Source organism: Arvicola amphibius, chromosome 3 (genome assembly GCF_903992535.2).
Source record: "Arvicola amphibius chromosome 3, mArvAmp1.2, whole genome shotgun sequence".
NCBI lineage: Eukaryota > Metazoa > Chordata > Mammalia > Rodentia > Cricetidae > Arvicola > Arvicola amphibius.
In genome coordinates, this window is record NC_052049.1 from 184,894,090 (window position 1) to 184,921,252 (window position 27,163).

Here is a 27,163-nt window from a genome sequence, read left to right on the forward strand (position 1 = left end):
CGCGCCCCGGGAGCGCAGCGCGGCCCTGCCCGCGGGCTCCGGGTGTCCGCGGGGCGGCGCCGCGGAACATGACGGCGCCCTGGGCGGCCCTCGCCCTTCTCTGGGGATCGCTGTGCGCCGGTAAGGACCCGGCGCGGCGCGGGGGTGCGGGGACCCGGGGCGCGCGGTGTTTACCAACAAAGGGCGGCCCCGCGGCCTCGGCGCTGCGCCACCTGCCTGGGATCGGGGTCGCGCGGGGCGCTGGGCTCGCGATCGTAAAGACAAGCTCGCCCGTGCGGTCCCTCCGCACGGTTCTGGCTCGCCGAGGCATGGGGGAATCTGGAGCGTCAGGGTCGGGGTTCAGGTTCCGCGGGCTCGCGGACCCCAGGAACCGAGCGAAGGAAACCTGAACGTGGGGAAAGCGGCCAGGCGGGCCGGGCATCTAATCGGGGGTGGGTGGGATGGGGCTGCTCGCCCCTGAGAGGCAATGTCGCAAAGCAAAGCGAACAGCTTTTCAACAGCCTGTTCGGAGCCCTCTGCACTCCGTCCCGCCACTCTGAGTCGCGATCCTCGTGCAAGTGGCTCCTACCTGCACCCGCTTTCCTTGCAGCGGGCTACAGATGCGCCCTCGTGGGACCGCTTTTGTTTTGGGCTACTGGGAGTGGAGAATGTTGAGGAGGAGAACCAACAGGTCTCAGATCGCTCCGGCCGGCACGTGGCGGGCGTGAGTGACCTGCGCTCAGCCCGCAGGCGGCTGCGGGATGAGGGTGACTGGTGCGCGTCTGCTTGGGAACGGGACGTGTGGGTGTGCGCGCGCGAAGTTGTGCTGGGAAAGCGCTTTCGCCCCTCAAGCTCAGGCACGGATTTCTCTGTCCCGGTGGTGCTGAAGTATGCCCAACTCTGGTAGGAGCACCCGGATGGGCTTGGGGCAGTCCTGGGAAACGCGGACAGTTGGGCATTGAGACTCCAGAGGAAAGATCGTGGTGACTGGGACGGCTGGTGCTCGGTGGCCGGGGCTTTGGGTCCTGCGCGTCTTTGTTCCCAACCCCCATTACACATGCAGCTCGGGTCCCCTGCCGCCCGAGGTGGCAGCAGCGCAGAGTCTGGGAAATCCGCGAGGGGCGGGGCCCGGAGTGCAGGGGAGGGGCTGGGATCCCCCCATGCTGTTGCGGGGGTGGGTATCCCAGATGGCCATTGCACTCCCCACTGGGATCCCCCACCCTTAATCTGCTCCCTTCTTTTGCAAGGTAGTGAGGCTTAGCAATTAATAATTAATTCCGACCCTGAGAGTTTTTGCACGAATCTGGGTGCGGTGGAGCGTGAGTACACGAGCCAGAGGACAGAGACCACTTTGCTACTGGAGCACACTGTTGGGAAGCGGTTTCGATGCTGTGTGATCGAGGCGAAGCAAGCGGTGTGCTCAAGTTGAACATTGTTTCTTTCTGCCATTCACTGAAGTGTTGCTCTTCACGTTTTCCCCAAGAAAACGTGAAGAAGTGGCTTGGAAGTGATGGAAAACATTGCCTGCTTTGGAGAGGGCAGCTGTGGACTGAACCAAGGGTACATAGCAATCCCCTAGCTGCTTCTTGATCGCCCGGGTTTCTACTCCTAATCTGCCTTGTCCCTTTCAAGTCCAGGCCTGTTGAAAGGGTGCTCTCAGGACAGTACGCCTCAGACTCGGAATCTGGACATCACTACCCCAGTTAGTCCCAATTTGACTTCATCAGTTACCTCCCATCTTGGGGCAGGGTGAGAGGTGGTCCCTGGGGCTGTGTCTACTTTCTCTTTGCACTGTTTGGCGAGTGAGTGCGTAGCAGAATGCCGAGAGGCATTTGTTCTGTGTCAGAACCTGGCTTTCTCCCTGGGGAAGGTAGAGTCACCTGTTGTTGTTACACTTCAAAGTGGCCACTGCTCTGTCTTTTAAGGAATTAGAGGAGAGCTTCCCCAGGTCCTGGTGGGGCAGAACTGGCCCTCCAGGCTTCAAAACGGTCTCTCCTTCATGTTCCTGGCTCTGTCTTCAGAATGTTCAACCCTGTGGTATAAAGAAGAGCGCTATACTTGTGCTGCTCACAGGGGCCTAGGAACATGGACAGGTATATTTAAGTTAAAAATTCCCAATAGTCGCATTAGTAAAAGGAAGGAGAAATAGTTGTGTCTTAGTGTGTTCTGGCTTCCCTAATACCACAGGACTCTGTGATTCAAGCAGCAGAATTGGGGCTGGAGAGGTAGCCAGGTGGTTAAGGGTGCTTGCTGCTTTTGCAGAGTCCTGACACCCACATGGTGACTCATGACAACCATCTGGGACCCCTCTTCCAGCAGGGTCCCATGCTTTCTGGCCTCTGAGAGCACCAGGCGTACACATGGTGCACAGACATAACTACAGATGTAACTCATAAATAAAGTTAAAACAACCATATAGATAGATAGATAGATAGATAGATAGATATGTTTAAATATATAATTAAAAGTCAACAGTGCTTATTTTCACTTGGTTCTAGAATCCAGACCAGGGTGCAGGGATGGTCAGGTCTACCCTAAGAGTTGTAATCCTACAGTGAGGATTCCACCCTCATGGTCCAGTCCAACCTATACTGCTTCTTCGAGGTCCCATTATTGGTGGTTATGGCTTCTCATATGAATTTGGGGGTAGAGTCTTGCTCTTTTTCATAGTTGGTGGAATTAATTTAAGGAGTGATCATTTCAACATACAATCACCATTAAAACAGTTAAAGAACTTGAAAGATTTCTTTAACTTCAAAATACGGTGTGAGCATGCCAATTCCACCTTTGCACAACTCGGGTTCTCCGTAGTCACACTTGGCTAGTTGGTGCTGTATTGGACAGCACAGGCTGAGAGGGAAGGCAGAAGTGATGTTTCAATCTGGATACCTCTGGAAGTCTTCCTAGCTCTGCCTGGCCCCTTCATCCTTGGGTGACTGGCATTTGGCTCTTGCATTGCAGGGAACATTGCACATTGCACAGATGTCTATTCTCGACATCTGTTTCTGTGGTTGGGGCTCAGAGCTGACAGCTTCGGGGTGGACTGGAGGAGCCGGAGCCAGGTGCTGAGAAGGCTCCTATTGGGTCCTCACTGCCCCGAAGCATCCTTATAGACTGACCGTTGACACAGAGGTTTCTTTCTTGTCCATTTCCTCGTGGGTGGAGGTTTGTATTATGAAAGAGTAACCTTTAGTCTTCTGGTCAATTGTAGTGGGAGAGGCCAAGGCCAAGGGCTAGAGTCATGGAAGTCCCTCTCCAGAGAGGATGTCCCCTGTTCTCTGTCTTGCCAGTGGTCATTTCATACTGCCTGCTTATCAGGCGGGCACGCCCTTTGGAAGGAGTGGGTGCCCTTCTCAGCTTCAGAGGCTTTCCATGCAGACCCTGTAGCTGAGTGGAAACTTCAGGCCGACCCCTCTGCCTGCGTCCTATCTGGGTGGACTTTTGTAGCCCTCTGCTGCCCTTATTGGAACCCAGAGTCCCACAAGCCTCTGTCTTTGCCTTGGCAGTTACCCAAGGGAGCCCCTGGGGGACCCGTTGCTTTTTGCCATGTTGCTCTGAGAATCTAAGAAAACTGAACAGATAATACAAACCAGTGCCTACATGGGTACTTGTACAGGTGTACGTGCATGCCCTTCTGGTCCCTTTCCAGATCTGTAAAATCCTGACTCCCCTGCAGGCAGCCCTCCCGAGGGGCAGCCTGTCTGTAGGAGGTTGTGTATATTGGAATTATTTCTCTCAGTACCCCTGCTTCCCCTGTTCCGGTCTGGGACACGTCCTTGCTTTTACTGCTGCTACTCGTGGTTCTGTCCATCACTCTATTTCCTTGGTTTCTTCCCCATCAGGAAGCCATCTCTCTGCATGCCTATGCTAAATGCCTCTCTACTTGGGAGGTCAGAAGGGCCGATGGGACCCACAGGGTATCAGAGCCTGAGTTCAGAGCCACTCACAGATGCTAACCTGTTACCGTGGCCTGGGATGCACTGGATGAAGGGAAAAGAGCAAATCTGGACCATTCGGGACCATTCATAGTTATCCATACCCTCAGGCTTGTGTGTGTGTGTGTGTGTGTGTGTGTGTGTATGCACGCGTGTACGTGTGCACCTGTGCATGTGGCTGCATGACAAGGCCAGAGATCACCATTAACTTCTTTACATTACTCCTCCCCTTGTTTTTCTTCTGTCTTTTAAAAGCATTTTGTTTTAGTTTGTGGGCATGTGCCACAGCTCAGTGCATATGTGGAGGTCAGAGGATAACTTGTGGAAGTTGGTTCTCCACAGTGGGTCCTGGGACTAAAACTCCAGGTGCTGGGCTTGGCAGCAAGCAAGCTTTTCTGCAGAGACATCTCACTGGTTGGTCCCTGCTTCATTTTTGAGATCTGAGATCTCTCTAACCCTGGAACTCCCCTTAAAGCTAGGATTACAGATGCTTGCTACACTGCCTGGCTTTTTATGGGATGCTGGGTATCCAATGGTCCTTGTGCCTGTATGGCATGCATTGCCAGCTGAGTTGTCTCCCAGTCCCCTAGACCACACTTAGGAGACAGCCTGGATGGACATTGCTGGCTGCATGGGCCTCTCTAGAGCAGGGTTTCCCAGCCTTGCTCACCATGAACATCTGTATCTGTGGGTTCTCTGTTTACATGGGGAGGGATGGGGACAGGGGTGAAGGGGCTGTCCTGTACATTGAAGATGCCTACTTAGCTGCATCTCTGGCCTCTGCTGGCCAATTCCAGTATCGCATCTCTGAACATGGCATGTGAAAATGACTCCGGGCATCGCTAAGTGGTAGGGACAAAATCATACTTAGGTTGATTGAGAACCAGTGCTCAAGTACGTCCAGCTTCTATGGGGGTAGACAGTTGTGGGAGGAGATGGGGTCATGTTTAAACAGTGCCATTTGTCATTCTCCCTCTGGAGTCAGGGAAGGAGCTGGGGTCACCCTCATAGGCCATTCCTGCCCAGCTGAGCCTGTTTGAGTGTGCATTTGGTTCAGAATCAATGGTTCCAACGGACCGGCTGCCACTGAGGAGAATCCTGGCGTCCTTGAGTTTTCCCAGAAGTGGTTCGGGTTTCAGGGAGGCGGCCCGTTGTGGGTGGCCGGGCAGCTTGCCCGCCTGCACCCGCCCACCTGCTCTGGCCTTTGCCTTGAGGCTGGCACTCCTGCCTCTCCCTCCCGCAAGCACAGAATGTCAGGAAGTGCCTGTTGCTGGGGCTCCGCCTGCCCGACACCCCCTCTCTGTTCACCTGGGAGCTGGGTAAACCCAGGCTGTACCTGTCTGCCGAGCCCAGGGGGTTGTAGCAGGATCCTGGCATGCCCTTCCCCCCGAGTGGGCCTGCCCTGTGGCGCTCAGAGGAGCCGCAGCGGCTGTGGGCCTGGAACGACCAGGCCCAGGACGCGAGGGCAGGGGGGCAGCCTCGCCCCAAAGGTATGGGCTTGTCTTTTTTCCCACTGGGCTTGGGAGGTGTGTGGTGGGCAAGCCTTGCCTCAGAAAGGTGTAGTGCTATAAGCTGTGACAGACATGGTGGGCTTCCACAGAGGCCTGTATGTTGGCCTCTGCAGGCCGGCAGCTCCTGTGGCTGGGCTGTGTTTCAGGTTCCTTTTTATGCAGAGTTCTGTCGAGGATTGGGGGCATTCCTTTGTGACTCCACTCAGTAAGAGCTCACCGTGCTTGGAGCTGCTTTCTGGTAGGCAGCAAGGTGGGCGCAAGCCGCTTCGCAAGCCTTTCAAGCGCTCCACATTACCCTGTGAAGCGTGTGCCGAGGTGAGACCTAGGCTCATTTCCTCATGAAGGTGTGGTTGCTTTCCTAGAATTCTTGGATTGGGCCCCTCCCCCCATGCCGTCACCAGTGTTTTGCTTGGGTCAGACATCCCTTATTCTTGGCTTCTTTTTCGACTCAGTGTGGGCTGCACTGACAGATGAGCCCTAGCCCAGAGGTGGCTGCTCCTGGCAGGCCCACTGGAGCTGCTTCTGGGTACCCAGGTTCTTGGTTTGGGAGACACTGCCGCCTTCCTCCAACCTGGTCCTTAAGGTCGGCAGAATACCTCCATTTGTGACAGTTGTGGGGACTGAATCATCCCAGGGTCAAGGGTGCCTCCTCCTGGCACGAGGCTAGTTATGGCTTCTGGCCTTGGGCAGCCCCACTCTTTCCCTCTTGCTGTGCACACAGGTTTTTCAGATCCTCTTGGGGACTGACAGATCAGCCTGGTGTTCTCATTCATGGACACGTGACACTTGAGTGCTGGGGCTGGAGAGAGCCTGGCCCACTGGGCAGGTTTGCGGCCCCCCTCCCTTGGGAATGTTCTGGAGGGGCCTGGCCTGCTGAACAATGGGACCTCTCCCTGGCTACTTTCTGGGCTACAGCTGAGGTGTTTTGTGAGGCTAAGCCAATGCTCTTGTTTGTAAACGTGTTCCTCAGCAGACTATTTCGGTTCTACCTCTGAGAACCAAGGAGGCTAAAATTAGTTCTGGGAGGAAAGGGAAGGCTGTTGGAAACCCAAGCTCTTGGCTAGAATGTGGAGGAGGCTGCTTCTCCATGTTTGTGACCCGGTATTTGGGAGGATGACCAGACCAGCTGTCGTCTGTCCATCTAAGTAGAGGGAGGGATGCTTGCCTGCGCTCCAGACTTGAACCAGTAAAGACAGCCGGAGGCTGACTGGAGTGTTCGTGCCGGGACGGTTTTTTCTTCTGGTTGTGCAGCGGTGCATGGTGTTTCCAGGTATGGAGACAGTGCCGTCTGATATCCTGTTACTGTCAGCTCTCTTCACCGTCCACCCCCAACCTGTTACCTGTCCATTAATACAGAAAGTTGTAATGAGTTCTCAAGCCCTGGGGCTGCAGCTGGGTGTTAGGAAACTTTTCTTTTGTGTATTTTGGGGGATTCCCTTTGTATGTGAATTTGAAGTTGGGTTCAGTGGGAGCCTTGTCTGGCCCAGGCCCCCAGGAGATCTAGTGACTGCACAAAACACCTGGGACAAGGTTCATCTGCCAAGTGGCTTAGAAGTTTCAGGGAGTCGGGCTTAGTTGACAAATGCAAGTGACCCCTGCCCAAGGGTGGGGCTGGGCTTGCTTCCTCTACAGTGAAAACCTTTGTACCCAAACCTTCTCTTATCAAGTTGTCTCTTGGCTAAGCACTGTGAGGAGAGCGAGCACATGAGCCTTATCCCCCCCACCCTTAATTTTTATTAAGTGTATAGCCATTCAAGGAACACATTTATTCAGTCGCAGAAAAAGCTGTTAGTAGGTACAGCCAGGGTCTCAAGTTGGGTGGGTAGTACGTGCCTATAATTCCAGTACTTGGGAGGAGCAGGAGGATGAGGAGTTCGGGGTTAGCCTGTGCTGTGGAAACTCTGTCTCAAAAACAGAGTTCGGAAAACAAAAGCTTAGTGTCTCCTGAGTAAGCTCTCCCCCTTAAAAAGTTACTTTTATGCATATATGTTTGTGTACACACACGTTTGCATGTACAGACCCTGTATGTTTCTGTGTACTGTGTGCATGCATTGCCCATGGAGACCAGAAGACTTCGGATCTCCTATAAATGGAATCACAGGTGGTTGTGAGCTTGGCGATGTGCTGGGATTGGAATCCAGGTCCTCTGCAAGAGCAGCAAGCACTTTACCTGCGGAGTCACTCCCCTGCTCCTGTCTCCTGCACCCTTTCTGAGACAAGGTCTCATGTAGTGCAAACTGCCTTGGACTCAGCTATGTGGCCGCCACTGCCAGTCTTGAAGTACGATCCTCCAGCCTCCAGCTCCTGGGTGCTGCGCTTATAGGTGTGCTTCATTGCACCCAGTCTCTGTGGTACTGGGGATAGGACCTAGGGCTTCATGAATGCTAGGCAAAGGCTGTTCCAACTGAGCTACCTTCTCGTCTCAGGTGAGTTTTGTGGTTGGTACATTTTCTTTCAGGCATTCTCCCCTTTAGTGCGACTATAGGCAATACTTACAAATAGTTTTATTATTTGTTTACATTTTAAAAATGTTTAGAATGTGTGGGAGGTGCCATGGCATGCATGTTGGAGGTCAGGGACAGCTTGTGGGAGCTGGCTCTTTCTGTCATCTAAGTTTATGGGATCAAAACACGGACTCACTGCTGCAGGCATTGGTTGAAGTGTCCGGTCCACGCAGAAGACTGGTGATGGCTGGAGCAAAACCTGGTGCCTGTAGAAGCAGGAGTAGAAGATGCTCAGCATGTACAGGGCTCTGCGCTTGAGCCGCAGCACAAAAATTAAAACTGGGGTTGAGGGGGGTGGCGCTGCTAAAAAGATGGCTCAGTGGCTAGAGCACTGACTACTCTCATAGGACTCAGGTTTGAGTACCAGCACCCGCATGGTGCCTCACAGCACCTGCATGGTGCCTTACAGTCTTCTGTAGCCCCAGTTCCAGGGGATCCAATGCCCTCTTCTGACCTCTGTGGGCACCAGGCAGTGCACGTGGTGCACAGACATACATTCACACAAAGCAGCCATGCCCATAAGATAATGATTTAAACAAATTATTTGAAGAAGAATGCGCAATTGCCACGAGCTAGCTAGCTCTTTTTTTTTTTTTTTGGTTTTTCGAGACAGGGTTTCCCTGTAGTTTCTAGAGCCTGTCCTGGAGCTAGCTCTTGTAGACCAGGCTGGCCTCGAACTCAGAGATCCGCCTGCCTCTGCCTCCCGAGTGCTGGGATTAAAGGCGTGCGCCACCACCACCCGGCACGAGCTAGCTCTTGATGCGTTTCCACAGACGTGGGTGTACCAGTGCAATTTGCCCTGCGATCAAGCATTAGACATTTACAAGTAGTCTGTGTCTCCCCAAACTCCCCGTCCCAGTGACTTGGGATTGCAGTCAGGGCCTGGGGAATGCCAAGTGTGCTCTGAAGCCCTCATTCCGTTCTTATTGTGCACCCATCTCCTAAGTGTACGCTAGCTTGGCTTGTTCTAGATTACATGACCACATTCACAGCTCTGAACAGTTTGTGTGTGGATCCATCTTACTCACTGTGACTTTAATGTCTTTTAAACTCAGATCCATGTACACAGCCATTCTAATACATATATCTCCCCCCCTTTTTATAAATAGGCAGGGCAGGGGCTAGATCACCATGACTGGTTGACTTTTGAGACAAAGTCTTACTGTAGCCTAGACTGGCCTGGAACTCACTGTGTAGCTCAGGCTGGCCTCAGATTTGTGCTGATTCTCCTGCCTCTGCCTCCCAAGTGCTGGGATTAAAGCCATGCACCACCATACCTGGTTTACCATTTAATAGCCATGCAAAATTCTCAAGTAAGGATATAGACTATGTTTTATTTAGTCTCCTGTTGGTGGGCTTTCTGATTATATATCATTTAGTAGATAAATGAACACAAGTCATGGTGATCTAGTTCCTGCCCTACCTGTTTAACTGTAGTTCCCATTTAAATTAGCACTGAAAATGGGCAGCGGTGCAGTAGGCGCCGGAGCTGGGTGAGATGGCAGCGTGTTGATTCCTGGGGTTCTGGACTTCAGCCTCGACCACAGGGCTGGACCGCAGAGAATGAAGTAGCTGCACTGTGAAGGTGCCCGCATCAGCAGCTGCTCCTTGTTGGGGTGTTGTGGTTATAGTGCTAACAAGGAACATGACCACAGTCTGGCGGGATGCATGGGCTTGAGTTCGTGATAGCCATGTGTGTTTGTGCCACTTACCATGCTGTGTGTCACCTCTGCCCTCTTTTGGGACGGTGCCACCTGCTGAAGGTGACTGAAGAGCTCAGGCTAGTAGTGGGCACTGCCTCTGAGCACAGTGTGCTTGACAAAATGTTGCCGTGCCAAGACTCTGGTTGTACTTGTGGTAATAAAAATCTCGTAATAGAAGGGCCTCAGGAATTTCTTTATGTGGGCAAGTATGTCTCTGGATCCCTTATACAGCCTTCTGTCGTGATTACATGTAAAAGTAGGGAAGGCATTTTGGGATGGCGTGATTTCCAGAGTCCGGCTTCTAGGTGCCTTGATTAAGCTGTCCTGATGTGGGCCCACTTGTCAGGCCCTGCTCGTGGATTTTGATGACACTGTACTTGTGGCAATGTCTCTAGTATGCATAATGTCCCAGTTGGCTCTTTGACGTTGTCCTGGTGACACACACTATTTGTGCCTCTGTCTGCACAGTGGCCTTAGTGGAAAATCATGGCGCTGAGACTCTAGTTCAAGAGTCGGATGCCAACTGGCTGGATGGAAGAGGCCCTTCCCTCCTATTGGCCTGCAGTGCTGCCTGCCGCTGTGGCTTTTGCTCTCCGCGTCCTCGGAGTTTCCTCTTAAAACGATGGTTCGTGACCTCTTCTACCGCCTATCTGTTTATTTTGTTGTTGTTTGAGGCAGGGCATCTTCTTGGAACTCCCAGAGATTTGCCTGCCTCTGTCCTGTACCAGAAGTAAAGGCCCAAGATGCTAAGCTCAGCTGGAAGCTACTTAACACTTTCCATGGGTTACAATGGTGAACCTGGTGTCTTTCTTTCTGTCTGTTTGTCTGGGCCCTCACCTCCTTGCTTTCTGAAGTCCCAAGACAGTTTTACTGCGGAGTGAGAGAATTCAGGCTGTGAATCTTAGCAAAGGCTGGAACTATCGAGACAGACTAGAGGAAGCAAAAAAGCCGTGCGTGCAGGGCAGACGATAGGGTAGCACTTCAGAGGACAAACGAGAAGGCCTGGAATGTTGGAAGTATACCCAGATGTTGTGCCCAACACATCTGAAACACACAGGCAGAAGGAAGGAAGTTAGGAATCTAGGCTGTTTGCATGTTTGTGCATTTGGGGCACACGGTGGTCCTGAAGGGGGGTGTCTAGAAGATGGGTAAAAAGCAGATGCAGGGTCCCCTCTTGCTAATCGGGTGCAGTCCATTTGCTGAAGGCAACAGACCAGAGAATTCCTGGAGCTAAGATGGGTGAAGATTTGCAGGCAGGATTTTTGCAACTCTGGTGAGAGATAACTTTAGCCTCAGGGTCTGTTTTCTGTCGTCCCTTGGGGCAGCCGAGAGCCCACGCTGCTGCTGCTGTGTGTGACAGCCTTGTGAGACTGGGAAGACAAGAGGCCCAGTACTGAGCAAGGGCTGGGTACAGTCAGCCCTTTTTAATTTGTTATTCAAAGAGCCAGACAAATCCTAATGTTGAATTAAAATGTTCTGAGGCTAATAATGTCTTTATTGTCATCCAGAAGCACCCATCAATGCCTTCTAGAGCCTTTGCCGCCTCCTAGGCCTCAGTTTGTTTCTACCATTGCCCAGTTTTAGTGACCGGCAATGGCTTTAAGTACACAACCAGCAGAAGCCGACCTGGGTGTGCTGCAGATGGGGTCATCATATCCCTGTTTGACGGCAACACTGCTCGTTCTGAAATGGCTTGGTGCTGATGCTTTAGGTCTTGTAGTGATGGGAGCAGCGGGCAGCTTCCTACCCAGCTCCCGGCCACCTGGCTAGCTTATGCCCTGAAATAACAACACACAAACTGTATTCATTTAAACACTGCTTGGCCCATTAGTTTCAGCCTCTTATTGGCTAATTCTCATATCTTGCTTTAACCCATATTTAGTAATCTGTGTAGCACCACGAGGTGGTGGCTTACCAGGAAGGATCTTAGCCTGCATCTGTCTTGGAGAGGAGAGTCATGGTGACTGCCTGAAGCGCCTGCCTGACTCTGCTTTTTTTCTCCCACAATTCTGTTCTGTCTACTCCGCCTACCTAATTTTCTGTTCTATTAAAGGGCCAATGCAGTTTCTTTATTAACCAATGAAAGTAACACAGACAGATGACCCTCCTCCATCAAGGTCTGAGAGGAGGCAGTGACTTGGAAGGGTGGGAGGAAGCTGCTTACCTCAGAGCTGTCAGGAGAGCGAGGGAAAGGGGGAAGGGGCAGATGAGATTCAGCCCCAAGGGCACTTTACTCTTTGTCTTTGTCACCAGCTTGGGGGGGGGTAGTCCCCCAACTTTTGCAGGGGAAGCTTCAGATCCAAACTGCTATAAAGTTTTAGCCCCTTGTGGTGAATTTTAAATTGAGCATCACACACACACACACACACACACACACACACACACAAATAAACCAGGGCCTTCCTCCTCTGCTAACCCGGGCCAGTCCCTTTTCTGAAGGACTGAAGGACAGGTGTTGTGAAGCTGGGAAGAGTGTGGATTTGCAGGCCAGGACTAGGCAGCTCTCCCAGCTGAGCTATCTGGCCCCGCAGCCCCCAGATGCATTTGTTTTGCATCTTGGAAATACTTGTGTTACTTTAGCCTCTTTGCTAATTCCTGCATCAGTTGTCTTAAGGCTGGCCTACACTGAAATGGGGATAATATCCATGTTGTGAATGGCATCTACAGAGACTCTAGATTCTGCTATGTTCCTCTCAAAGACATTGATTTTGCTGGTACCACCTGCTGCTGTTTGAGTTTGTTACAACAGGTAATTCTGTTGACTGAATGAATTCCTCTGCGGTGAGCAGCTGCTGAAATACCTGACCAGTTAGTTCCTTGGGGCTTGTTTGCTTGTGTGGAGTTGCTCCACTCCCGCATAGTTCTGGGGTCAGCTAGAGAGTTCCCATCCTCGCCTGGCTTCTCATCCTGCATTTTTTGCCATCACCACCCAGAACATACCCATCAATTACATCTATGTTTGGAACTTGAAGTTTTGTTTTCTGTTTTCCTTCTGGTTTTGGTGGCGTCTACCCTCTAGTACATTAAAAAATATATATATTTTATATGTGTGTGCATGTCTGAATCTGTGCTCCAGTCCTTTCTAAGAGCAGTACACGCCCTCAACTTTAGCTATTCCCCAGCTCTTCAGAACTATGTATTTGTTTGTTTGTTTGTGGACAGGGTCTCACAGGTTCTTTGTAGCCCTGGCTGTCCTGGAACTCACTCTAGACCCCGCTGGCCTTAAACTCAGAGATCCAACTGCCTCGAGTGCTGGGATTAAACGCATGCACCACCATAACTAGGTGCCAGTACATTTTGATAAAGGGCAGATGGAGGCAGATTTTCTTTCTTTCTGCTCTTTTTGGCCCAGAGTCTGTTTTATGCCTCCAGGAATTAGTCAGCTCTACGGGTTTGGGCAAGGCAGCCTCCAACCATGAGGGTCGGGGTCTGATTGCCCTAACGGGCCCACTCTGTCTTTGGATTCCTTTTTACTTAATTGTTACAGTGACATCTGATGCCATAGAGTGCCAAGGCTTGGATGTTTCTGTGGTGGGGGAGTCCTGATGCCCAGCTTTGTCCATGGCCAGTGGGGGGGGGGGCGGTCTGTGTGGTCGGTTCCTCTTCTCTGTCCACTCCCCAGCTCTTGAGTTTTCTCTGAGTTTGTCTGTGGGTTCTTTTATACCATCGGGCTCAGCTTTGGTGTAAAGCTCCCTGTGCAGCGGAGTCAGGATGTATTCCTGTAGTCCTGGTGTTCACCTGGTAGGGCAGGCACTCTCCAGTGTTCTTCAGGAATTACAGGGCTGGCAGAAGGCCCTGGACCACACCCTGTTCTGTGGAACAGTGCCGTCAGGGACATATTGATGAAGTCTGGTCTAGAGGTGACATGAGGTGTCCTGGCTTTGTCCTATCGCTGTGGGAAATGCTCTCGGGTCCTCTGTGGCATTTATAGTGGACGAGTGAATGGGAAAGCCTCTGAAAAGCTAAGAAAAGTGTAGCGAGCTGCATGTGTGGGAACGCGAGGGAAGAGCATGAAGATGCTGGAAACGTCCGGCTCCTCCACCAGTCACCCTCGGCTGCAGACGTGGCCCCCCAGTTCATCACTTCTGCCTCTTCCAGAGGACTTGAGTTCTGTTCCTAGCACCACATCCTGTGACTCCCAAACTCCTGTAACTCCAGCTCTGGGAATCTTACATGCACCCTGACCTCCATGCACAGCTCGTATACGTGTTTGGTTTGAGTTTTTTCTTTTTGGTTTATTGAGACAGGGCTTCTCTGTGTAGCCCTGGCTGTCCTGGAACTCTCTTTGTAGACCAGCCTGGCCTCAAAGTCATAGTGATCTGCCTGCCTCTGCCACACAAGTGCTGGGATTAAAGGCATGCGCCAGTACCACCCAGTTTTAGGGCATATACTCTTTTTTCAAAAAAGATTTATTTATTAATTATGTATACAGTATTCTGTCTGCATGTCTGCTGCAGGCCAGAAGAGGGCACCAGACCTCATTACAGATGGTTGTGAACCACCACGTGGTTGCTGGGAATTGAATTTAGACCTCTGGAAGAGCAGCCAGTGCTCTTAACCTCTGAGCCAGCTCTCCAGCCCCAGGCATATACTCTTACACAGACATACACACCTTGCTAAAAATTCTCATTCCTGTAATCTTGCCCATTTCCATAAGTTAGAGACATGGGTTCAGTAGACATTGAATTGAGGTTGGGGCCTCCTGCCTTACACTTCCTTGGCGTCCTGCCTTTAGGGAGAGCACGCAGCCTGTGGTTAACAAAGCAGCAAGATCCTGTATGGTCTCAGCCTAGGGTGAAAGGGGAGCGGATGGAGGCCGGAGCAGTTCCTCTAAGAGTCTGTCACTCTAAGCATGAACTGGAAGTTAGAAAAGTTCCTATCATCCTGTTCTGGGAAACTCTAAATCAAATTAAAGATGTTCCCAAGGTCAGTTCCCAGCACCATGTGGGGCTCATAATCACATCTACCCCAGCTTCAGGGGAACCCAGTGCCTCTGACCTTGAAGCTCAGCTGTACTCATTTGCACTCATACACACAAAAATAATAAAAGTAAATAAAAAATAAATGAGAGGGGGATCTGGAAGTGACCAAAGAACAGAGTATCAAAATTGACCCAGGGTGATGGCAATGGCTGTGGAGATGGTCTGCTGTCAGGGCATTCATTGCTTGCTCTCCTGGAGTCCTGCGTTCTGTTCCTGGTCCACACACACCACAGGTGTGGGGTTTTTTGTTTTTGTTTTATTCTTTATTTTCTAGGTGCTGGGCATCAAACCCTGGGTTCTGTGTATACTTTGCAAGCCTGATACTGTTCTTGACAGGAATAGGCAGGTGAAACTCTGAATTCAAGGCCAGCCTGTTCTACCTAGCGACTTCCAAGACAGCCTGGACTTCAGAGAGAAGCCGTCTTACAAAATAAAAATAAAGGAGTTGAAGAGATGGCTCAGTGGTTAGGAGCACTGCTGCTCTTCCAGAGGACCTGGTTCAGTTCCTGGCACCCACACGGCAGCTCACAACTCCCTGTAACTCTACTTCCGGGGAATCTGACATCTTCACACAGATAAGCGTGCAGGCAAACGAGTGCACATGAAACAATAAGTAATTAAAATAAAAAAAGTGAGAGAGAAACAGATCAGACAGTGAAATGGAGAGACGGTGGGTTGGGACAGTGTGAAAGGGGGGTAGGTGATGGCTCATTCCCACCTTCAGCGAGACTGGGCTAAGAGACAACCTAGACCACTAATGGGCACACATTTGGATGTGTCTGAGGGTATTTCCTGGGAGGTTGGACTCGGGTGACCCACCCTGGATCCGGACTAAATTAAAAAGAGAAAAGGAGAAAGCTAGCTGAGGACTGGCTTCTAGGCTCAGCCCCTCGCCTGCTGTGATGGACCGGGAGCCCAAATAGTCAATCGCTTTCTCCCTTAGGTTGTTAGGGATTTGGTCGCAGTGATGAGAAAGTAGCTAGCGGGTATTTTAGCCCATTGCTGCTGTTGTAACAATACCACACATGAACAGTTTGTAAGTGGGTGAGGAGTGCGGCTCTGACATTTATGGGAGCCTTAGTGATCCTTCATGCAGTGGAAGGAGTCACATTGCGGGAGAGTGGGGAGGCTGTTTATAACCTACCCCACGATCACCAACCCACTCTGCTATTACATTAATCCACCCATGAAGTAAGGGCCCTCATGACCCATCCCCTCCTTTCCTTTCCTTTTCTTTTTATTAATTTTCCAGACAGTTTCTCTGTGTAGCTTTGAGCCTTAGACCAGGCTGGCCTTGAACTCAGAGAGATCCACCTGCCTCTGCCTCCCGAGTACTGGGATATAGGCGTGTGCCACCACTGCCACCCTGCCCCATTTATCTCAACCTTTCTGCATCGAGGATTAAGTTTCCAATACAAGTCTGAGGTGGTGGTACACAACTCATCCAGGGAGGTTAGGATAGGATCACAGGTCTGAGGCCAGCCAGAGATAAGATTGTATCCTGGAAAAAAAAAAAAAAAAAACCCAAGCAAAACGTTTGTAGCATTTGAACTCCCAAACAGTAGGAAATCTCCACGTTTTGGTGTGTGAACTGTCCCCTGAAGGCTCATGTGTTGGAATACTGTTTCCTACTCCCTAGTGGTGCTGTTTTCACAGGTTCTGGAGCCCTTGGGAGTCACAGCTTAGCCAGAAGAAGTGGGTCACTGAAGGTGGCCTTAAGGTTTGGTAGCTCAACTCCACTTCTAAGCCTTGTCACCACTTCTTGGCCCACCCCAGTGAGCAAGCATCCTCACCCCTGCCCATGCTGCAAGCATCCTCACGCCCCTGCCCATGCTGCAAGCATCCTCACCCCTGCCCATGCTGCAAGCATCCTCACCCCTGCCCATGCTGCAAGCATCCTCATACCCCTGCCCATGCTGCAAGCATCCTCACGCCCCTGCCCATGCTGCAAGCATCCTCACGCCTCTGCCCATGCTGCAAGCATCCTCACCTCTGCCCATGCTGCAAGCATCCTCACCTCTGCCCATGCTGCAAGCATCCTCACGCCCCTGCCCATGCTGCAAGCATCCTCACCTCTGCCCATGCTGCAAGCATCCTCACACCCCTGCCCATGCTGCAAGCATCCTCACGCCCCTGCCCATGCTGCAAGCATCCTCACGCCCCTGCCCATGCTGCAAGCATCCTCACGCCCCTGCCCATGCTGCAAGCATCCTCACTGCAGACTTCCTCCCCTCAAGCGATAAGCCAGATTAAATCCCGAAGTAGCTAATATTCCTAGTCTCAAGATCCCATTATAGCAGCAAAAAAGCATTCTTGGCAGTGTAAACCACAAATAATGTTCTGGAGATGGGTACAGGCAGCAAAAATATAAAATACTGAATATAAAACATTAAAGTTTTATTCCCATGGGGATCAAATATTAATGAAAATGGAAAGGTGTTGGAGTTAAACCACTTCCAGGGAGAGATGGCAGGAAGGCTGATTGCCCCAGGCTTACAGCCTAGCGCTACACTTCAGATTAGTCCCTTTACTAGAAGGGAACTTTCCCTTCCAGGTCAAAGTGGCAGCGTAGGATATTTTAAGCACAGGACAGTGGTAGAGCTTGTTAGCTTGAGTGAAGTGCTGTTTGATCTCCAGAACTGGAAGGGAGAAAAAGAAAAAGAATTAAAAATATTAAATCATGAATATCTGGTTTTAGGAAAGCATTAGATTGAATTGTAGAAAATGAAAGTAGGCAGAAAACCTTAAAATGAAAGGTGGCAGGCAAATAAAGTGAGAAAACAAGAAATGTCCTAGGCGTGTTAGCACCAGACATGCATCTTTTTGACAAGATGACAAGCTGGGGTGGGGGTGGGGTTACTATGCAGCTATAAACACGGTACTCCTAAGAACATAGACTTTAAAGTTTGAAATGAAATTTATGCAGTGGTTCTATTGAACCTGTCCTTGTTGGGTTTCATGGTCTAAGTTAATGAGGACGTCTGACCAGGTCTCTTCCTCAAGAGGGCACCAGCTCACATTACAGGTGGTTGCTGGGAATTGAACTCAGGACCTTTGGAATGGCAGACGGTACTTTTAACCGCTGAGCCACCTCTTCAGCCTTCCCACATGGAGAAATGGGAATGGTTCCCGGGAAAGGTTTGTAGTCGGGCAGGTGCCATATGTGTCACAGGGGAGTGTGGATGAGGCTCTGACCAGTGAAGCTGCAGACAAACTGGCGCAGCTATTCTGGAGAAGGATTTTACAGTGTTTCCTCAGACGCAGCGTGTTTGAGAGGAAACGGCCACGTAGGTTGTGTAGCTTCGTGGTGCTTACGTCACTGCTGCCCGTAGCCCGAGGGTCCAGCCGAAGGACAGTGGCATGAGGGTGAGATCACACTGGCGGGCCCACGGCTCTCAAGTACGGGACTTTCAGGGAGTAGCTGCAAAGCCACTGTGCATCAGTTCTGCCTCTGTGAGGTGGCCCCTCGGGGTTCTTTTGATCTGTAGAGTGCTCAGGGTGTGGCATGAGCTAGCTAATGTGGGTGTCTGGAATGGCACACACCTACAGGTGGGACTCACAGAAATCAGCCTTTTTTTTAAGATTTATTTTTATTTTTTGAGTATTTTTATTTTGCATGCATGTGTACCATGTGTGTGCAGTGCCCATGGAGGCCAGAAGAGGGCATTGGAGTCCCCTGGAACTGGAGTTGCTGGTGGATGCTGTCCTCTGCAAGAATAAGGGCTCTTAACCACTGAGCCGTGTCCTCAGCTCCTAGGTGGCGGATTCTAAGTTAAACTGTAGGTACTTGTTGGGCTTTCCTCCCCAGTGTCTGCCCCCATAGTGTTCGTGCGCATGCGCTGTGCGTGTGTTTCTCATGCTCCAGCCTCGCCCACCCTTTTCCTCCAGGTTCTCCATCCCTACCTGCCTTGGCTATGGTCCTGGGGACTGGTGGGATGGGTAGCAGGCAGGGCCAGTTGAAGAGACTCCTGACCTGACTGCAGGGGGTGTGGGTGGGAGGCCTTCATCTATTAAAAGGCTAGGTGGCCTTGCGGTTGGAATTCTGCCATTGGCTATAAATAGCCAGTGTGAGAGTGTGTAGAGAGAGAGCCTGGGAGGAGAGAGGAAGTGGGAGGCCGCTGGGTCTCCGGCTGGCAGTAGCCTGGGTGTGGTGTGGGAGGGGTGTGGAATGTCACATGGGATGCAAAGCTTGCAGGCTGGCTTGGTGTGAGGTCTGGACTGGAAGGATCGCCACAACCCTAGGAGGCAGGGGTGTCAGTCACCGCTCCACAGAGTGGCTAGGAGACGCGGAGCAGAATTTGGAGTATGAAGGGTCTGGCAATTGCTCAGGTGACATCCTGAGCCTTTGGGTGGACTTCCCAGAAAGTGCCAGAGGGACTCCTGCCTGACAGTGGCCAGGAGAGAGGAGCTAGAGCAGCCTCAGCCCCCTCTGTGTGTATTGTTCCCCTGTGACTCCTGACCCTGAAGAAGGGGCTGATTGCTGTCACAGTGGAGGTGGATGCCCTCCGGAGTTGGAGGTTAAGCCTTGGCTTCATGGAGCCACACATCCATGATGCCCCGAGGTCCGTCCTCAGCGTCTGCAGGGACAGTGCTTCATACTGAGGCCACCCAGCCTTGTTAGCCCTTCTTTCCAAAGTCCTTTAACCAGTATACTCATGGTGCTCTGTCCATGTGCGCCTACCCATCTGTTTGGGGGGTCAGCTTTCCAGTCTTGCGGAGGAAGCTGGGCATCTAGGAAGCAATGGCTGAGGACACATAGAAACGAACAATCTACTTCTCAAGTAGGCATGGTGGCACACGTCTTTAATTCCAGCAGAAGCAGAGGCAGGTGGATCTCTGAGTTTGAGGCCAGCCTGGTCTACAGAGTGAGTTCCAGGGCAGTCAGGGCTACACAGAGAAACCCTGTCTTAGAAAACCACACACACACACACACACACAAACAATAATAATAGTTTCTGCTTCTCGTCCAAGTGTTTGTGGCGCTGATGCTTTATTTCCTCCTGGGGATTGTTAGGGCTGTTTTACTCACACACTTTTTCGACATGTCAGGAACTCCCTGCTAACATGGCTGCTGGTTCAGTGAGACTCCAGGTTGGAGAGAAGTAGCTCTCTCTGGACTGGGTACTTCACTGAGTTCCATTGCCAGTTACTGCCACACGTAGCCTGGGGCATGTGGGCAATAAAGGTGTCACCCAGGCTCAGGGCACTTGCTCAGGCTTTGTTTTAAAGCCTGCACTCTCCCCCTCAGAATCTTGCCCACAGATTTAAGCCCTGTACTTGAACAGAATCCTGACTGGGCCACCAGCATGTGTCTCTGTGAGTGAGGTCCTGGTTGGGAGAAGCCAGTGCCTACCTTTATTTGAGCCCTGTTCTGGATCCTGAGACCTTTCATCTGGGCCAGGTTGGGTACTGCTATTCTGATTGGTTAACACCTTGAACTTGTGGGTCCTGCCTGACGCTTTGAGATTGGCTGTTTGCCCGAGTCCGGGACACCCTGGCAGGAGCCTCCTACCATGACGGGGAGATGTTGTGATGGTGGCTCCGACCTGACCTGCTGTAGCGAAGACACCTCTGTGAATAGCTAGTCAGGACCCCCGTCTCTGCACTGGGCTCTGGAATTCAATCAGGAGCTTAGCACACTGCTAACCTCAGGTCTGGTGGCAGTTTAGAGGAAGCTGGGGTGTGGACGGGCTGAGTTAATGCCCTTTCCTTTAGGGTTTCCGCATAGGGTTCTGGAAGTGAGGTAGTAAATGCCACCCCCTTGTCGGGAGGTCCCATGAGGGATCAGGACAGGCCAGCCTTCTTCGGCTCTTTTTCCATCCTGCACCCAAAGTTTAATGGGGTCATCGTGGGCAGAGCAGTTGTCACTTTGGCTGGTTGGCAGGGTTGATGGGATAGATGCGCTGGGTGAATAGGCTATGTGGAGGAACGTTCAGCTAACTGGATGGAACTCCTGTTGGGGAAGAATGGGGAAGAGTGGATGGGTGTGGCCAAACCCAGCTGCAAAGTTGATCTGTGATTGCAGCTTAGCCCTCCTGTCTGAGAAAAATGGCCCTTGGTGACCCCAGGAGCTTTCCTCTTTTCCTCTTTTTTTAAGATAAGCTTAGATGTTCTCCTGTACCAGGCAAGAACAAGTGCAGGGAGTTCTGTGATTATGGGCTGGTGTGGGCAGGGCATGGGGGAAGAAAACCCTAGCCTGGTCTTCCTAAGGTGCTGGCTGTGGGTGGTGAGGGTCCAGTGTCAGGGCAGAGGGGTGGGTTGGTGTCTTCTCCAGGTGTCACTGGCCTGCACTCAGCTTCTCTCCTCTCTGGGGTGCAGGTTCCGGGCGTGGGGAGGCTGAGACTCGGGAGTGTATCTACTACAACGCCAACTGGGAGCTGGAGCGCACCAACCAGAGCGGCCTGGAGCGCTGCGAGGGCGAGCAGGACAAGCGGCTGCACTGCTACGCCTCCTGGCGCAACAGCTCGGGCACTATCGAGCTCGTGAAAAAGGGCTGCTGGCTGGATGACTTCAATTGCTACGACAGGTACGCCCGGGCGCGTTCCCGCTGCTGAAGCCCACAACGTGCTTTCATCACCCCCTGATCTCAGGGTACCTGAGTTGGAAAACGGCTTCTGTGGCCGTGCCCAGGATCCCAAGCACCTGTACTGGTGGCGTTCGCTCTGCTGATCTCAGGCAGCGTTTCAGTGTCTGTCTATGCCTGGCTGTCGCTCTTAGACTTGGGTTACTCTACAAGGGAAGAAGGCTCACCCTGCTTGCTGGTGTTCCCGGGAGCTGCTCTGTGGGGAGGGGCCCGGGAGAGTCCTGCCTTCCCTGTCCCAGAGTTTGTAATGTGGACTCTGGGCCTTCAGGCAGGAGTGTGTGGCCACTGAGGAGAACCCCCAGGTGTACTTCTGCTGCTGTGAAGGCAACTTCTGCAACGAGCGCTTCACCCACTTGCCGGAGCCTGGGGGCCCAGAAGGTGAGGAGCCCGTGGGAAGAGGAGTCTAAGTGGGGCGCCTTGGAGCCAGTGGGGAGTGGCTGCAGGATCTACTGGAGTGTTGGAGTGGGCGGACTGTGTGACACAGGGCTCCGTGTGTCCCCCAGTCACCTACGAGCCACCTCCGACAGCCCCCACCCTGCTCACGGTACTGGCCTACTCGCTGCTGCCCATTGGGGGCCTCTCCCTCATTGTCCTGCTGGCCTTCTGGATGTATCGGCATCGCAAGCCTCCCTACGGCCACGTGGACGTCCATGAGGTGAGCCGGTGTCAGCGTGGGGGCAGGGCAGGGAGGAGGGACGGCTGGACAGACTCCTTTTAGCCCTTGCTTTCCCAGGACCCCGGACCTCCACCCCCATCCCCTCTGGTGGGCCTGAAGCCACTGCAGCTGCTGGAGATCAAGGCTCGGGGTCGCTTTGGCTGCGTTTGGAAGGCTCAGCTCATGAATGACTTTGTGGCTGTAAAGATCTTCCCACTCCAGGTGAGTGTCCAGGCCGTCTTCTCGCTGTGGTCCAAGTTGGAGTCAGGGTCAGGCTCTGCCAAACTTTGACCCATGTTGGCTTTGGGTTTCACTGTTACTTCCATGTTATGTATGTGGTTTACATGTTTATGTTTGCACAGGTCTGTGTGTGGAGGCTGGAGTTTGACACCGAGTCTTTCCTTTATTGCGCCCCACCTTTTTTTTCAAGACAGTCTTTCAGTATGTAGTCCTGTTGGCCTGGAACCCACAGAGATCTACCTGCCTCCACTCCCACTTCCAGTGCTGGAGTTAAAAGTGTGTACCACCATGCCTGGCTCTCTGCCTTTTACAAATTTTTTATTTATTTTTAATAAGAATTATTTATTTTTATGTGTATGGGTGTTTTGTCTGCATGCGTCTGTGCTTACCACATGCATACCTGTTGCCCGTGGAGGCCAGAAGAGGGTGTTGGATCCGTGAGACTGGAGTTACAGACAGTTGTGAGCCTCCCTGTATGTGTTGGGAGTTGAACCTGGGTGCTCAGGAAGAGCAGCCAGTGCTTTTAACCTCAGAGCCATCTCTCCAGCTTCTTATTTTTTAATTTTTTTCAAGACAAGGTCTCTCACTGAGCCCGGGACTCACTGATTGGATAGGCCAGTTGGCAAGCAAGTCCCAGGGATCCTCCATCTCTGACCCTCCTACTTCCAGCACTGGGGTTGCTCTTGTAGACCAGGCTGGCCTCGAACTCAGAGAGATCTGCCTGCCTCTGCCTCCCGAGTGCTGGGATTAAAGGCGTGTAGCTGTTGGGGATCCGAACTTGGGTCTTCGTGCTTGTCAGGCAGGACTTTACCTCCTGAGTTATCTCCCCAGGCCCTGAGTTTGGTTTTTGACTTTATGATCTCCTCAGAGGCTTCAGACACCAGGCAACCCAAGTAGCTATTGCCCAGGACGCTTAGCAAATCAAGTGCTTGCTGACTGACCTTGGGTACCTCCTTCAGCATTTGTGGTCTCTCTTGTAAACTGGGGTGCTGGCGTCAGCCTCCTCAGGGCTTGCCATTGGCCTGGTTCTCCAGATGTGTCTTCCAGCTGCTGAGGCGCGGAAGCCAGGGAGTGGGCATGGAGATGGGTGTGTTGGGTGGCTGTACTGCGTGGGGTTCTGAGGAGCAGGACTGAGCTGCCTCCCTGCCGCAGGACAAGCAGTCGTGGCAGAGCGAACGGGAGATCTTCAGCACGCCAGGTATGAAGCACGAGAACCTGTTGCAGTTCATTGCTGCCGAGAAGCGAGGCTCCAACCTGGAGGTGGAGCTGTGGCTCATCACAGCCTTCCACGACAAGGTGAGCTACACCCGCCAGAAAGACCCCAGCGGGACAGATAGGTCTCATGGTGGTTTTGTGATTAGGTTAGATGACCCCTGTACCAGGTGCACCTCTCACTCTGGGCCACTTTCTGCCCATTCTGCGTTTTTGCAGAGGCTGGGTTGGGTTGCATCTTGTCCTGCATTTGGAGCTTTTGCCACAATCTGTGCTGCCTTCTTTTAGGGCTCCCTCACGGATTACCTCAAGGGGAACATCATCACCTGGAACGAACTGTGTCATGTGGCAGAGACGATGTCACGAGGCCTCTCGTACCTGCACGAGGATGTGCCCTGGTGCCGTGGTGAGGGCCACAAGCCTTCTATTGCCCACAGGTACCTGGGTTAAGGAGCTCTCCCTGCACTTGTGCTGGGTTACTCAGAGGGCTAGTGTTGGAAACCAGTGTGGTGCCTCCCTGTGGTGTGTCAGAGCAAACCTGGCCTCTCTGTGTGCCGGGATAGCTAGCTCTCCAGGCTGGTGTTCTGGAGCCCTCTGGTGGGCACATGAGGAAGTGCTGACTCCTTTGCTTAGGAGAGCTGGCCTTTCTAGTTCTCAGATGTTGGTCAAGAGCATTTTGTATCCTTAAAAAGACTTTATTTATTTAATCTATGTAGGTTTGTTTGCTGATGCTTGCTGGTGTGTAGCTCGTGTGTTTGGTTATGTATAATGGTGATGGCATTTTACTCCTGGGATGAGCTTAAAAAGGCAAACCATAGATAATTACAGAAATGATACAGAGCCATGGTGGGAGGAGGGCCCTGATCCTTCAAGCTCATGGCGGCCTGGGTGTTGATGAGCTTCAGCTAGACTCTGGGCCTCCACAGGGACTTCAAAAGCAAGAATGTCCTGCTGAAGAGTGACCTCACTGCTGTGCTGGCAGACTTTGGCCTGGCTGTTCGGTTTGAGCCGGGAAAGCCTCCAGGGGACACCCATGGGCAGGTAAGGAGTCTGGACAGCCAGAGTTAGGAGCCGGCATAGGACTGTTGCTGCTGCGCTTAGCCAGAGCGACTGTGGAGCTACCAGGGAACTCAGAGAACCGTGGTTCTGTCTCACCAGCAGGAAACCAAGGCCTGGAGGTTGGCGAAGCTTCCTCCGACCAGGCAGCTGAGCAGTCCAGGATCCCCATTTGGGCTTCGGCCACTCCTCCTGTATTTTAGTCTTTTTCTATTGTAATTATTTATTTTTCAAAAATACATTTAGTGTGTGTGTGTGTGTGTGTGTGTGTGCATGCGTGTGTGTGTGCGTGTGTGTGTGCGCGCACACACGTGAACATGCGTGCATGTTTTATTTAGTGGTCAGTTTTGTGGAAGCCTGAGGTAGTCACTGGGTGTCTTGCTTGATCACCCTCCCCCTTGTATACGAAGGCTGGTCTTACCCTTGAACCGGCATTTCACGTATCAGTCTAGCCAGCTTGCTCTGGGGACCCTGCCTCTGTTTTCCAGGCGCTGGTGTTGCAGGCAAGCTGCTTTATGTGGGTCCTAGGTTTCCAAACTTCGATTTCATACTTGAGTGACAAGTCCCACAGAAGTTTAGCCATGTCTCCGTCTCCTTGTTTGTTAGAGGGTCTCTGTGTTGCTCAGGCGGGGCTGGAACTCGGCTCTCTTGCCTCACCTTCTGAGTGCCTGGCTTTGCTTCAGGTAGTAATCTCGGTAGAGCACAAAGCTCTTGGAGTAGCTTGTCGGGATGTTCTGGGACCCGTGTAGATAGTTCGTAGTACTGTCTCCACTTCGTGATGTTTCTACAGTTATCATCAGCTATGATCTGAACTCTGATGGAGCAGGGCTTTGTGCTTTGACTTTCTGTCTTAATTGGTCTGGTGTACACAGGCTGCGGTTCTCCCAGCTGAGTATGTATTTGAGTGTAGCTGGTTCTGGAGACCCTGCCCTCCTTTGTCTTCCTGTAGGTTGGCACGAGACGGTACATGGCCCCTGAGGTACTGGAGGGAGCCATCAACTTCCAGAGAGACGCCTTCCTGCGCATCGACATGTACGCTATGGGGCTGGTGCTTTGGGAGCTGGTTTCTCGTTGCAAGGCTGCAGACGGTGAGTGCGGTGGCAACCCCTCGTCCTGGGCTGGGGACCGGGAGCTGGACGTCGGGTGATCTCACCAGCCTTTCCTTCTCAGGGCCTGTCGATGAGTACATGCTGCCCTTTGAGGAGGAGATTGGCCAGCACCCTTCACTGGAGGAACTGCAGGAGGTGGTTGTCCACAAGAAGATGAGGCCCACCATTAAGGATCACTGGCTGAAGCATCCGGTGAGGGGGCGGGGTTCAGGAGACTGTGGGGGTGTAGGAAGGGCCGCCATGTTCCCTGGGCCCTAGGGATGTATCTCTGAGGTTGTGGGGAATAAGATAGACCCTGACCTCCTCTTTCTCCCCACTGTGGCTCAATTGCTAAATGTGGGGCCTTTGTGTTTGGACTTTGTGTACAATTTGATTTGAGTTTAGTACTCCAAGGCTAGCAGGTGCAGCTGCTCCAGGGGAACAGGAGTTCCTCTTCTTCCTGTGTTGAAGTTTAGTGCACAGTTCCATGGGTCTCTATGGGAGGCCTGGACTCAGTGGGGTGACTGATGGGAGGGCAGGACTATGGGGGCCTGCAGTTTGTAGCCTTCTAAATGACCTGCAATGGCAGTGACTGGTCCATCGGCTCTGCCTGATCCCAACACATCGTTGCTTGCTGCCCTAACAAAGATTCTTCCCTCCCTCCGTCCCTCGGCTCTGCAGGGCCTGGCCCAGCTCTGTGTGACCATTGAGGAGTGCTGGGACCATGATGCCGAGGCTCGCCTTTCTGCTGGCTGTGTGGAGGAGCGGGTGTCCCTCATCAGGAGGTCGGTCAACGGCACTACCTCGGACTGTCTAGTCTCTCTGGTGACCTCCGTCACCAATGTGGACCTGCCCCCTAAAGAGTCCAGCATCTAAGTCTAGGATACGAGCGTCTCTCCAGACTCAGTGGATCTGAAGACAAAAGGAAAAAAGTTGTGTTTTGTTTTGGAAATCCCATATAACCAACAAACACATAAAATGCAGCTGCTATTTTACCTTGACTTTTATTATTATTATAATTATTATTAATAATATTATTTTTGGATTGGATCAGTTTTTACCAGCATATTGTTCTACTGTATCGCAAACAGCGGACATGTCAGCAGGCGTTGAGGTGCTGAGCTGTGAATGCAGAACCAGCGCCGTGCTGAAGAGCCTCAGCCACCTCCTGTCCTTCGGGATCTGTTCCCCCAGCTGTTTCCCCCAGCTGCGTTCTCTTTGTCGTCTCAGCATCTGTAACACAAAGAAACCCAATGCTGCAATCTCTACTAGAGGAACCTTTGAAGACTGTTACATGAACATACCCTTGCTCAGAGGAGGGTCCCCCCCCCACCCCTTTATTTTGTGTTTCTCCCTTTTCAGGCAGTGAGCTTAAGAAATGGCAGATGTGTCTTCATGGATCTGATGGGTGGCATCCTGACCCAGCAGAGGAAAACAGAGATGAGGAGGATGGTTTAGACCGAAGTTGGAAGGGAGGATGTTTCTGGGGCGGGTTGGGAGCAGAGCTACACTGGACTTGGGCACATTTGGAGCAACACCCTTGGCTATGGAGACTGTTTTCTCAGGTAACAAGGGATCGAGGGCAAGGACCTTCTGGGGGCTGAGCAGTAATAATAGCAAGCACAGGCAGGGTCTGAGGAGAGTCCAGGAGTGGGGCCAGGCTGCCCTGTCTGCCCATTTTCTTCACACTAACTTGGGCTTGCCCACAGGAGGAA

General features: G+C 52.1%; 1 protein-coding gene across 3 annotated transcripts; it reads left to right on the forward strand.

Moving 5' to 3' along the window:
- Positions 1-26,443, forward strand: Acvr2b (activin A receptor type 2B). Of its 3 annotated transcripts, none has more exons than XM_038322869.1 (11): positions 1-120; positions 20,933-21,140; positions 21,466-21,575; positions 21,701-21,852; positions 21,931-22,074; positions 23,245-23,388; positions 23,593-23,741; positions 24,231-24,345; positions 25,310-25,448; positions 25,531-25,661; positions 26,130-26,443. In XM_038322869.1, exons 1-11 carry the CDS (start codon positions 69-71, stop codon positions 26,322-26,324), a joined length of 1,539 nt encoding a protein of 512 aa, XP_038178797.1. In that variant the 5' UTR covers positions 1-68; the 3' UTR covers positions 26,325-26,443. The 3 variants fall into 3 exon arrangements, with proteins under 3 accessions (XP_038178797.1, XP_038178795.1, XP_038178796.1); XM_038322867.1 differs by lacking the exon at positions 1-120 and adding an exon at positions 5,166-5,404; XM_038322868.1 differs by lacking the exon at positions 1-120 and adding an exon at positions 5,166-5,404 and having other exon boundaries at positions 21,725-21,852.
- The last annotated feature ends 720 nt before the right edge of the window (positions 26,444-27,163 follow it).